Here is a 13,787-nt window from a genome sequence, read left to right on the forward strand (position 1 = left end):
ATGTACCGGGGGGGGGTCCCGATCGGACCCCCCACCCACGTCTAGCAGAGGACGTACAGGTACGTGATTGTGCCTGTCCGTGCCATTCTGCCGACGTAAATGTACATGAGGAGGTCGGGAAGTGGTTAATAGGGTAAACCCCCGCTTTAAGTTGTAGAATGTATACCTGAGTTTTTTTTTAGATTTGTCCAAGTATCTTTGTATTGTAATGAAGCATTTTCTAACCGCCAACCAACTGAGGCTTTGAGAATTCTAGAGGAGGAACGTGGAATGAGCCGCATTTGGATCTTTGCAGACATCCCAACCTGCAAAAACTAATTTCAGGGAGGTGGCAAACTCATTTCATTTGTTGTCGGATTTTCCGACAACAAATGTTGAATAGCATGCTTTAAAATTTTCTGACAACAAATGTGTGCTGTCGGATTATCCGATCGTGTGTCCAGAAGTCCTTTCGGACAAAAATCCAAAGTACAAACACGCATGCTCGGAAGCAATGCTAACCATAACACAACATTAGCAGAAGTTGCCCAAAGGGTGGCGCTAAAGAGTTGAAAAACCACATAGTTTTGTGTTTGGTCGACAATTCTTTGCTGTTTGTATGCAAGACAAGTTCATGGCCAACGACCTTCGGACAAAAGTCCTGTGCTTTGTCCACCGAAAATCCGGTCGTGTGTACCAGGCTTAAGAGTCGTAGTGGTGGCTATCATTTGAAGTTTCTCTTTCTAAGAGATTGTTACCCTATAATTTTTTTTTTTTTTTTTTTTTTTTTCAGGAAACTACACCTTAAGAGTGGATTGCACCCCCCTGCTGTACCAGCTGGTCTACGAGCTTACTAAGGAGGTAAGTCCCTGTTGTATGTTCTTGCTGGGTCACTTGGTTTTCAGGTTCATTTTATAAGCTCAAAGTAGAAAAGTTTGGTCTGATATCTCAATGGCAGCATGGGCCAAGTGTGTGCGCATGCACATGACTATCCAGAGACACTTTGAGAAGCGTCACCTAGCATGGGGTCCACGTGGCCATCAGGGTAAACCCGCTGCGGGCAAACGAACGTAGTTTGTGTGAGGTAGGGTCACAGTGCGGGAGTGGGGAATAGTACTGAACTAGGATTTTTGCAAAGTCAACAATATAAATGTGGCGACTTTCCTATAGAACATAAAAGTTATCAATGTCGTAGCTATACAGCCAAAATCCTGCAATACACTGCAGCGAGCAGACCTAGTCTGCCCAGTGACCCGGCACTGGTTTAGCCAATGTTTATCCAAGGATTATGGATGAAAAGCTGTTTTCGCAGGGATTGGATTTCTATGGGAAAGATGCAGGACTCCGGATATCACACGAGGTAAAACAAGGGCCATTCCAACAGGGCTTGTGCAAGAACCTGGATATCCACAATCAGTGGCGGCTGGTGCTCAAATTGTTTGGGGGGGCGCAATCGAAAAAAAATAAAACAATTGCAGCCTCACTGGGCCCATCAATTATCACCACTGTGCCATGCCATCAAAACGCAACCACTGTGCCATGCCATCAAACACAGCCACTATGCCATCAATTGTCACCACTTTGCCATGCCATCAATTGTCACCACTTTGCCATGCCATCAATTGTCACCACTTTGCCATGCCATCAATTGTCACCACCGTGCCATCAATTGTCACCACTGTGCCATGCCATCAATTGTTACCACTGTGCCATCAATTGTCACCACTGTGCCATCAATTGTCACCACTGTGCCATGCCATCAATTGTTACCACTGTGCCATCAATTGTCACCACTGTGCCACCAATTGTCACCACTGTGCCACCAATTGTCACCACTGTGCCCATCAATTGTCACCACTGTGCCATGCCATCAATTGTTACCACTGTGCCATCAATTGTCACCACTGTGCCATGCCATCAATTGTCACCACTTTGCCATGCCATCAATTGTCACCACTGTGCCATGCCATCAATTGTCACCACTGTGCCATGCCATCAATTGTTACCACTGTGCCACCAATTGTCACCACTGTGCCATGCCATCAATTGTCACCACTGTGCCACCAATTGTCACCACTGTGCCACCAATTGTCACCACTGTGCCATGCCATCAATTGTTACCACTGTGCCATCAATTGTCACCACTGTGCCATGCCATCAATTGTTACCACTGTGCCATCAATTGTCACCACTGTGCCATGCCATCAATTGTCACCACTGTGCCATGCCATCAATTGTTACCACTGTGCCACTAATTGTCACCACTGTGCCACCAATTGTCACCACTGTGCCATGCCATCAATTGTTACCACTGTGCCATCAATTGTCACCACTGTGCCATCAATTGTCACCACTGTGCCACCAATTGTCACCACTGTGCCATGCCACCAATTGTCACCACTGTGCCCACCAATTGTCACCACTGTGCCATGCCATCAATTGTTACCACTGTGCCACCAATTGTCACCACTGTGCCATGCCACCAATTGTCACCACTGTGCCCACCAATTGTCACCACTGTGCCCACCAATTGTCACCACTGTGCCCATCAATTGTCACCACTGTGCCCATCAATTGTCACCACTGTGCCCATCAATTGTCACCACTGTGCCCATCAATTGTCACTGTCCAGACATCCATCCACCTCGGAGCTTTATATTATAACCTGCTGGGACTTGTAGTTCTCCATCATCTCCTGGGGCTCAGGTGCATGCAATCCACCATATTTGTTCAGTTTTTCTCACTGCTGGGACTTGTAGTCCCATAGATGGTGGATTGCATGCACCTGAGCCCCAGGAGATGATGGAGAACTACAAGTCCCAGCAGTCTAAATACAATAACAGGCTCCAAGGTGAATGGGTGGGGATCAGGCAGTGCACCGCTGTCCGCTGATGACCTAATGGGGCAATAAATCAAATCAAATCCATTTTGAACTGAATTCTGTGGCTTGGCTGGCTTACCTTAGCAGTGCTCGGGCAGTGTGAACTTCAGAGAAAGTGGGGGGGAGGAGAGGAGACTTACACAATGACAGGACTCGGAGTGAACTAGGGGGGGAGGGGAGGGGGCCCCTTCCCCTCCCCCCCTAGTTCACTCCGAGTCCTGTCAGTGTGTAAGTTCAGTGAGAAGCAGAAGCAGTAGCCCCCCTCCCCCCCCAGTTCACTCCGAGCTCTGTCATCTAAGTTCAGTGACAACTGACAAGCAGCAGCGGCAGCCCCTCTCCCCCCCCCCCCCCCCAGTTCACTCCGAGTCCTGCCGCCCAGACCCACTCCGCTCCGGATCAGCAGTGTGCACTCGCAACAGCTTCAGGTCCCCCCCCCCCCCACACTTCAATGTGCCGATCAGACGTCTGATCGGCACACTGAAGTGGGGGGGGGGGGACCCGAAGCTGTTGCGAGTGCACACTGCTGATCCGGAGCGGAGTGTGGCGGCGGGACTCGGAGTGAACTCCGGGTGGGGGGGGGGGGGAGAGGGGGGGCCGCCGCTGCTGCTTGTCACTGGCAGTACTAGCGCAGAGAGAAGTATTCAGCTGCGGTGGGGCTCGGTGGTGGTGGCGGGGCTGGCAGGCAATGGATGCGGGGGTGCTGCTGGTGCTGGAGTGGGGGAAGGAGCCGGTCTGTTCCTTACCTTCAATGGTTGGCGCCGCTCCTCTATGATGCCCCCACACGCGCTCCAGATAACACCAGAATACCGGAAGTGATATAATATTAATGGCACTGCCCACTGACCTCTCCTTCGGTCCCCGCCGAGCCAATCCCATGAGAACACCATGCATTCTAGCAAATCAAATGACAGTGGGAGTGTGTGCGGGCGCACAGCTTGCGCCCTGCACACGCCCTAAACACGGGCAAATCAGCTTCCAAGCCTGCGATCAGCTGATTGCAGGCTGGGAAGCTTCCCATAGACCGCCGCATGTCCGGCGCCTGGTCACTCTTAAAGTGACATTTTTTTAAAAAAAAAAAAATTTTTTTTTTTTTTTTTTTTTTTACACAGCTTGGGGGGGCGGCGCCCGAGCGCCCCCTATGGACGGGCCGCCACTGTCCACAATTAAAGAAGATCAGTCGTCTCTAAGCTGCGGCTTGCAGGCCGGATGCAGCACTTTGCTTGATCACCAAGCCTGAGGCACTGTGTACTCCCCTCTGGTCACAGACCGGTCCCCTCTAAAGTCTGAAGGACAGTAAAACAAAACCTTTTGTTTAGAACGTTTGAAGACCTCTGAAGCAGGACTACAGACTCCCATTAAAGACAGATTCGACTATAAAATTGCAGAGAAGGGCAAAGTCATATTTGCCAAAAACTTCTTCATCTTTCCCTTTTTTTTTTTTTTTTTTTTTGTGCACTCCTGAATCACTCTCAGCCCATTAGCTCTGGGTACCAGAGCTAATGTAACTCCTGTGCACATGCACAGGACATCTGTGGCCACCCAATGGCTGAAAGCAGCAGAGATGATGGGGGTTGCAGTTGTGAAAGGTGCCTGGACCTGTCATCTCTGTTGTACCGCACAGAAGGAGATGGCTATGTTTCAAGTAAGCTGTGCAGATTATGGCAAAAGCTCTCCACCACTAATGATGGAGATTCCCCCAATGTGTAAACCAAAAAAAAAGCCAATTTAACGGTTAAGGAGCGGGGCTGCCGCGTTTTACCAAACATTGATTGACTCATTCAGCTGTCAGTGGGGTTCCCCTGTTGACGGCTGAAGTGTAAACAGTCCTGGCAATTGGAGCTGTCCAAAAAAAAGGCAATGTTTATCAACAACATTGCTCAGCCACTGAAACAAAGATAGACAGAATCCTTGTTTCTTTTTGTATCTTTCTGTCTGTTCATCTACAGATCAAATGGATAAACTTCCCTCTGCAGATAATCGGTTTAACCACTTCAGCCATGGAAAGTTTTACCCCCTTCCTGACCAGGCCATTTTTTGCGCTACGGCACTGCATTACTTTAACTGACAATTGCGCGGTCCTGCGTCACTGTACCCAAATAAAACATAGGTTCTTTTTTTTTCCACAAAGAGAGCTTTCTTTTGGTGGTATTTGATCACCTCTGCAGTTTCATTTTTTGCACTATAAACAAAAAACACTGACAATTTTTGAAAAAAAAAAAAAAAATACTTTTAACTTTCTGCCATAAAACGCATGCAATAAAAAATGAAAAAAAAAAATAGAATTCATTAGTTTAGACCAATTTGTATTCTATTACATATTTTTCGTAAAAAAAAAAAAAAAATCCCAATAAGCGTATATTGATTGGTTTGCGCAAAAGTTATAGGGCCAGATTCTCAAAGGAGTTACGCCGGCGTATCTCCAGATACGCCGTCGTAACTCTGAGTGTGAGGCGTCGTATCTATGCGCCTGATTCTTAGAATCAGTTACGCATTGATTTGTCTTAGATCCGACCGGCGTAAGTCTCTTACGCCGTCGTATCTAAGTTGCATATTTACGCTGGCCGCTAGGTGGCGCTTCCGTCGATTTACACGTTGAATATGGTAATGAGCTAGATACGCCAATTCTCAAACGTACGTGCGCCCGGCGCATTTTTTTACGTCATTTACGTAAGGCTTTTTTGGGCGTAAAGTTACCCCTGCTCTATGAGGCATAGATGAGGCGTACCAATGTTAGGTATGGATGTCGGAACAGCTTCAAATTTTTCACGTTTTACGTCGTTTGCGTAAGTCGTCCGTGAATGGGGCTGGACGTAAGTTACGTTCACGTCGTCTAGGCATTGAGCGGGTGTAATTTAATTTGAAAATTTGACGTGATACTGAGCATGCGCGCGCATGCGCTGTGCGTTAAAAGCGTCAATTACGTGGGGTCACGATTGATTTCCATAAAACACGCCCACCACTTCCACATTTGAATTAGGCGGGCTTACGCCGGCCCAGTTACACTACGTCGGCGTAACTTAAAGAGCAAGTTCTTTGAGAATACGGGACCTGCCGCTCTAAGTTACGGCGGCGTAGTGTATCTGAGATACGCTACGCCCGCCTAAAGATAGGCAAATCTACGTGAATCTGGGCCATAGTGTCTACCAGAGGCGTAACTAGAAACTTTAGGGCCCCAGTGCAAGAAATCATGAAGGGCCCCCCATCAGTGGCAGCGGTGATGTTGAAGGGGTGGCAGCGGTGGTGTTGGGGGGGATAGAAGCGGTGGTGTTGAGGGGGGGTGGCAGCGGTAGTGTTGGGGGGTGGCAGCGGTGGTATTGAGGGGGGTGGCAACGGTTAGTGTTGGGGGGATGGCAGCGGTGGTGTTGGGGGGGGGGGTGGCAGTGGTGGTGTTGGGGGGGGGTGTTTTTCTGGCAGTGGTGGTGTTGAGGGGGGATGGCAGCGGTGTTGTTGAGGGGGGGTGGCAGAGATGTTGTTGAGGGGGGTAACAGCGGTGGTGTTGAGGGGGGGTGGCAGCAGTGGTGTTGAGGGGGGGTGGCAGCGGCAGTGTTGAGGGGGGTGACAGCGGTGCCATTGAGGGGGGATGGTAGCAGTGGTGTTGAAGGGGGGTGGCAGCGGTGTTGTTGAGGGGGTGACAGTGGTGGTGTTGGGGGGGTGACAGCAATGGTGTTGAGGGGGGGTGGCAGCGGTAGTGTTGAGGGGGGGTGGCAGCGGTGTTGTTGAGGGGGTGACAGTGGTGGTGTTGGGGGGGTGACAGCAATGGTGTTGAGGGGGGGGTGGCAGCGGTAGTGTTGAGGGGGGGTGGCAGCGGTGGTGTTGGGGGGTGGCAGCGGTGGTGTTGAGGGGGGTTGGCAGCGGTGGTGTTGAGGGGGGTTGACAGCGGCGGTGTTGAGGGGGTGGCAGCGGTGGTGTTGAGGGGGGTGGCAGCGGTGGTATTGGGGGTGGCAGCAGTAGTGTTGTGGGGGGCGGTACTCGAGGGGGGGTGGTAGCAGTGGTAGTGCCATCATCAAACCACCACCACCTCTGCCTCTTACTGATCCCATCCCCCACCACCACTGACCTCACCCCCCCCCCCTTTATCACCTCTGTTGTAGTGATGATGGGGGGGATAGGGATGAGATCTGCGGTGGTGGGGGGATGGGATCGATTGCAGTGCAAAATGGCACTTGACAGGACTTGCCAGCAATCAATCGATTCCCCCTCAGAAATCTGTCACTGTGCCTCCTCCAGGAATGCCTTGCCTCATGGGTACGACGGGACAGGTAGTCGATGCAGTCGCAGAGGGGAGAGCTCCTCCCCCGCCTTCACTTAATAGGTGTTTTTCAGTGTCCGCCCCCTTCATTCTCTCTGTCTCTGGATAGGCGGGGACGGGCGGTACACAGTCTCAACGCTGTGCTGCCTCTGTCCTCTCTCTCTCTCTCTTCCCTCAGCGGGCGAAAGCCCCCCTCCCCGCGGCGGAACAAACCACACAGTCAGGCGGGCACCTCACGCGGGCGGCAGGGGGGCACCTCACGCAGGCGGCGGGCGGTCACCTCACGCAGGCGGGCACCTCACACGGGCGGCAGGCGGGCACCTCACACGGGCGGCAGGCGGGCACCTCACGTGGGCAAACAGCCGGACGGCGGGCCCCCCTGAAGTGGCGGAACTACAGGGCCCAGTCGCAAGTGCGACTGTTGCGACACTGGTAATTCCGCCACTGGTGTCTACAAACTATGGGATAAATTTATGGACTTTTTTTTATTGTTTTTACTAGTAATGGTGGCAATCAGCGATTTATTAGCAGTATTGCGACATTGTGACAGACAAATCTGACACTAAGTGACACTTTTTGGGGGCCAGTAACACCAATATAGTGATCAGTGCTAACAAAAAATGCACCGTCACTGTAATAATGACGCTGGCAGGGAAGGGGTTAACATCAGGGGCAGTGAAAGGACTGCAGATTTGCACTACAGTCCAATTAACATGGTTTCCTATGGAACACATTCTCTAGTGTAAAGCTACAAAAAGCACTAAAAATGCATAGGTGTGAATCCAGCCTTACTGTGTGGGAGATGAACTAACTCAAGGAAGAGAGACATCAGTGCTCCCGATTAGCAGGAATCACAGATCTCTCTCTCCCTGTCTGACAGAACGACGGTCTGCCTGGTTTACATAGGCAGACTGCCGTTCTGTCTCTCCAGCGAACGATCGCAGGTGGCCTGCTGCCATCACGTTTGCTGGACCAGCCAATCCCAGTGTTAGCACAGCGCCGGTGGCGCACGCCCCAGAGCCGGTGGAAGAAATCCTGTACGGGTATGTGATTTGGCGCTTAAGGGCTGCCCTGCCGCAGTATATGTATGTGGGGCAGTCTTTTAATTTATTAAAGGAACCTGTCAAGTAAAACAAAAACAAATATATAGATATTTATGACCGAGAGAGATGTGGATCACATAAACACGCGACAAGACTTACAACATAAATAGACCTGAAGTGTGCCTTGGTGGTCTGGTCAGTATGCCAAGAAAAGGGGGCATACCCAAGGTAAGTAATGGGTAGTTAATTGAAGAACGATATGCTGAGAAGTGCCCTGAAAAAAGGAAGGGTGTCAAATGCGATTGAGTGCGCAGACTCACGGACATGAGGTGAGCTGGGAAGAGTCGGCCCAGTGACGTGTAGTACCGTACACTGAACCGACAAAGAGCATGTGTGAGTGGGCTGCTTAAATACCCTCTGGGCTCCTCCCATAAACTCAGGCCACCATACTGGCCTATATATATATAAAATAATTAATGTTCCTGAATGAATGAAGAACTTATATAGCGCGGCACATGCGAACCAAATCGCCTCTGGGCGCTCGTTGTTCCTGTCTCCTTTGATATCAAAAGAGATGAGTTTTGATCTTTCTCCTGAATGCTAAATGGTTCTCCTCCAACCGAATGCTGGTTGGTAAAGCGTTCCATAGTCTGGGACCTTGGACCGCGAATCTTCTTTCTCCTTTGGACTTATAATTGGCTTTTGGTATTTGGAGCAGGTTCTGGTTGGTGGATCGCAAGACGCGATTGGGGTTGTGAGCTTTTATTTTATCGCATAGATAATGGAGAGCATTCCCATAGATACATCTATGCGTTAGACAGAGTGCTTTGAAAACAATTCTGTATTTTACTGGCAACCAGTGAAGGGTTCTCAGTGAAGGTGAGATTGATTCCCAAGGTTTTTTCCCAGTCACAAGTCTAGCGGCCGTATTTTGAACGACTTGCAGACGAGCGATTTGGTACTTGGGGAGTCCGAGGTAAAGGGCGTTTGCATAATCCAATCTGGAGTTTACAATCGCTCCCACCACGACCGCTATGTCTTCCTTGGGACTAAAAGGGGTGAGTTTGCGTAGTAGGCGCAGCAGATGGTGAGATCCGCTGACTACTGACCCTATTTGTGCGTTCATTGTCATGTAGGAGTCGAAGATGACTCCGAGACTTTTGACTTTGGCGCTAGGGGTGATGATTTTGCCCAGAATGGGCGGGGGTGTCCAGGTTGTTGCAGGTTGATTCATACGCTTGGCGTGAAACAGGAGAAGTTCTGTTTTCGCTCCGTTGAGTTTAAGATAACTCTTTGTCATCCAGTCCTCTATCAAAGAGAGGCAAGTCTCTAGATTGAGAAGATGATCCATTTTGTTGCAAATGCGGAAATACAGTTGCGTGTCGTCTGCATATGAGTGATAAAGCAGTTTTTGGCTGCTAATGATTTTAAAAAAGAGGACGAAGATAGATGTTAAACAACAGCGGCGATAGAGGCGATCCTTGAGGGACTCCGTGCGATAACGTGCGTTTCTCAGAAGTGAAAGGTCCCAATTTCCTCTGTTATAGCCCCTTTATTAACCCTTAATTTACTCTAATCGGCCTTAATTAAAGGGTCACTAAAGGAAAAAAATTTTTTTGCTGAAATGACTGTTTACAGGGCATAGAGACATAATAGTTAACTGATTCCTTTTAAAAATTATTAAAAATTGATAAAAAAACAATCATATAATGTGCCTGCAGTGTAGTTTCGTTTTTGCTGTTGTTTGCTGGTTCTCTGATGTACAGAGAGCCACTAGAGGGCAGTCAGCCAATAGAGAGCAGTGATACTTTGTCTAAAACTCCTCAGCACCAATCCAGTTTCGTTTTACACACAATAATCACATTAGTGACCACCGTGAGAAATCTCCCAGCACTGTGGTTATCAGGAAACAGGCAACCAGGAAGTGTCCAGAACAGAGAGGATTTACAGCAACATGAAAGCAAAAACGAACAATGAGGACATGAAACCAGGACTGCAGCAAGGTAAAGGAAGCTATTTAGCTAAAAAAAAAAATTCCTTTAGTGACCCTTTAACTCCTTATTCTCCTGACAATTTTTTTTTTTTTTTTTAGAAACCATTAATTTAAACTTGTTTTGCTTTTGTTCATTTAATATTTTTACACCTATAACATATATATTTACATGTTTCACATTGTGAATCACTTTTCAATGCTTTGTACCGTTGCTGACAGCTGAAGTCTAAACAAAACCGTTGCGGTAGGTATCAGTAATCGGTATTTGCAAGTGCTAAAAAAATAAGAATCATGATTGCTTTGTAAAAAAAAAAAAAAATAGTGCTATCCGTGCATCTCTATTAATCATGATGACAGATGATGATCTGACTGTGTGTGGACCCCTTTAGTACATGTTTCTGAAGCTTGCTATCATAGAACTCACCGCCCCCCCTATCAGTTCCAAGCAGTGTGGATGATGTAGCCTTCTCTGTGCAGAGAATTGTAGGTGACAAAGCAATAAGAGCAACACAAGGAAACCCTTAAGATCCGGACTAAGAGAAGGGAAATATTTGCCCTTGTAGCTCTGAGAGCGGCTCCTGATGTAATGAGTTTGGGGAGCCGGTCACCATCTGTCTCCAGACTTGACAGCTTCATTCTCTTCCCTGCACTGTAATTACATCTACACAGCTGTTACCAGAACTCCAAGATACCGATATTGCATGGCTTGTCCTCGGTCACACGAGTGGAAATACTCATTGGGAGGTTGCAGTAGAACTACATATTCAGGCTCATTTAAAGCTGTTTAATCTGAATACATTTTGACTATATATTTTTTTTCCCTCATCAACCTGCTAATGAAATGGGGGGAAAATCTGATTTTATTACATACCTTATTTTAGACCCGGTGTCGTCATCACTGGGTCTCTGTGCTTCTTCAAACAATGATTACTGCTGGGGGTAGGGTGTTGTACATAGCTTCATAAAAACCCCAAAAAGTGCCGGCAGAAAAAGACTGAGTAGCATGGAGTCTGCCCATTTTTTTTTCTTTGTTTTGTTTGTTTTTTTGTTTTGTTAACTTTGATGTCTGACTATAGTTTGACCCAAGCATGTTTAAAGCCATTTACCGTTGACTGTCTCACTACCTCAGTTGGAAGTTTATTCCTATCAATCACCCTTTCAGTAAAATAATACTTTCAAGGATTAGTTTTGAACTTTCCTCCAGTTAGTTTGAGGTCATGTCCCGTGTTCTTGATTTTTGTTTCATATTGAAAAAAACTGCCTTCCTGAACCTTATCAACCCCCTTGATGTATTTCAAGGTTTCAAAAACCTCACTGTATTCTGCCTCAGTACTCCCCTCCCCCTCAAGAGCTCTCAGCCTGGATGCAAACGGTGATATCCAAAAACTCCACATAGGTCCAAATTTAGCTATTGAAAATGTATATGCATTTACTTTATTTATTTAACTGAGCTTCAGAGGTACCTGTACCGAAGTTGGAGGCCCTACAGGGCCAGTTCTACCACTAGGCAAACTAGGCAGCCACCTAGGGAGGGCGCCCTGCTGCCTAGGGCGCCCGGCCACTGGGGTTCCTACTCTCTTCAGCAAGCAACTAAGTCTCAGCGCTGTTGAGGCTGCATTTGATGGGCGCTGGTGAGGCTGCATTTGATGGGCGCTGGTGAGGCTGCATTTGATGGGCGCTGGTGAGACTGCATTTGATGGGCGCTGGTGAGGCTGCATTTGATGGGCGTTGGTGGGGCTGCATTTGATAGGCGCTAGTGGGGCTGCATTTGATGGGCGCTGGTTATGCTGCATTTAATGGGCGCTGGTGAGGCTGCGTTTGATGGGCGCTGGTGGGGCTGCATTTGATGGGTGCTGGTGGGGCTGCATTTGATGCGCGCTGGTGAGGCTGCATTTGATGGGCGCTGGTGGGGCTGCATTTTATGGGTGCTGGTGGGGCTGCATTTTATGGGTGCTGGTGAGGCTGCATTTGATTGGCTCTGGTGAGGCTGCATTTGATTGGCTCTGGTGAGGCTGCATTTGATGGGCTCTGGTGAGGCTGCATTTGATGGGCTCTGGTGAGGCTGCATTTGATGGGCTCTGGTGAGGCTGCATTTGATGGGCGCTGGTGAGGCTGCATTTGATGGGCTCTGGTGAGGCTGCATTTGATGGGCTCTGGTGAGGCTGCATTTGATGGGCTCTGGTGAGGCTGCATTTGATGGGCTCTGGTGAGGCTGCATTTGATGGGCTCTGGTGAGGCTGCATTTGATGGGCTCTGGTGAGGCTGCATTTGATGGGCTCTGGTGAGGCTGCATTTGATGGGCTCTGGTGAGGCTGCATTTGATGGGCTCTGGTGAGGCTGCATTTGATGGGCTCTGGTGAGGCTGCATTTGATGGGCTCTGGTGAGGCTGCATTTGATGGGCGCTGGTGAGGCTGCATTTGAAGGGTGCTGGTGAGGCTGCATTTCATGGATGCTTCATTAAAAAGGTGGGGTATGCAAGGGAAAGGTGGTGGAGTCAGGTGTGGAGCCAAGGGGGCAGCAAAATGAGGTTTCGCCTAGGGTGTCAAAAATCCTTGCAGCTCTGAGGCACTGCTATTTCTTCTCCTTTTGGCTAAGATCAAGTGTAGTTTCTGTTCTTTATCAGTTTTTGGGAACAGAACGCTGGCGCCCTTCTGCCCAGCAGGGGGTGCTGGTTAGTTATTCACAACCGCCTCGTGTATTAGACATGGCACTTTATATTTATCAAGGGCACTTAGCATGCACGCGTGTCCTCCCCCTTTTTTTTTTTTTTACTCTGAGGGTTGTTCAGGCCTGCCTGACATTGGGGAGAGTATCTGTGACCCTCAGATCTATTTATTTTCCTCCATAGGGGCTTCTCTTCTGGAGAACCCTCACCAAGTACATGGAGGGCCAGCTTCGGCTCCTAAAATTTTCAGATTTTATTGGTTCTCCATAAAAGACACAGTATCAGACAGCAAATGTGAACGTGTTATAGCCTTGTGGGCCTTGTTATCTAAGAAGTGGGTCCGCCTGGCTTTGTGTACTGTGGGCAAAAAAAGTTTATGACGGTACAGTATTGATCCGACCTTCAAAGAGGGCCTCAATTCCTGAGCCTGGACAATTGGCTGCTCAGCTGTTCCATGGCCAGGTGTGTGTTATTCCCTCATTATCCCATTTACAAGGAGTAGATCCAGGTCCAGAGTTAATTTCAAGTGTGCAATTTGCATTTGGAATCTGTTGCTGTCAACTCTCAATATGAGATACAGAGAGCTGTCTCTATCTGTGAAGCAAGCCATCATTAGGCTGAAAAAACAAAACAAACCCATCAGAGAGATGGCAAAAACATTAGGTGTGGCCAAATCAACTGTTTGGAACATCCTTAAAAAGAAAGAACGCACCGCTCAGCAACACCAAAAGACCCGGAAGACCACGGAAAACAACTGTGGTGGATGACCAGAGAATTCTTTCCCTGGTGAAGAAAACACCCTTCACAACAGTTGGCCAGATCAAGAACACTCTCCAGGAGTTAGGTGTATTTGTGTCAAAGTTAACAATCAAGAGAAGACTTCACCAGAGTGAATACAGAGGGTTCACCACAAGATGTAAACCATTGGTGAGCCTCAAAAACAGGAAGGTCAGATTAGAGTTTGCCATCTAAAAAA

The 13,787-nt window shown here is 48.5% G+C and overlaps 1 protein-coding gene across 2 annotated transcripts in view; it reads left to right on the plus strand.

Annotated features, from left to right (window-relative positions):
* Positions 1 to 13,787, plus strand: part of LOC120928972 (N-acetylated-alpha-linked acidic dipeptidase 2-like) — a 181,647-nt gene that overhangs the window by 120,017 nt on the left and 47,843 nt on the right. For both annotated transcript variants that reach the window (XM_040340127.1, XM_040340128.1), the window contains exon 14: positions 773 to 840. In XM_040340127.1, coding sequence (XP_040196061.1) covers positions 773 to 840 — 68 coding nt within the window. The remainder of the gene's footprint in view (positions 1 to 772; positions 841 to 13,787) is intronic.

This window comes from Rana temporaria, chromosome 2 (genome assembly GCF_905171775.1).
Source record: "Rana temporaria chromosome 2, aRanTem1.1, whole genome shotgun sequence".
Lineage (NCBI taxonomy): Eukaryota > Metazoa > Chordata > Amphibia > Anura > Ranidae > Rana > Rana temporaria.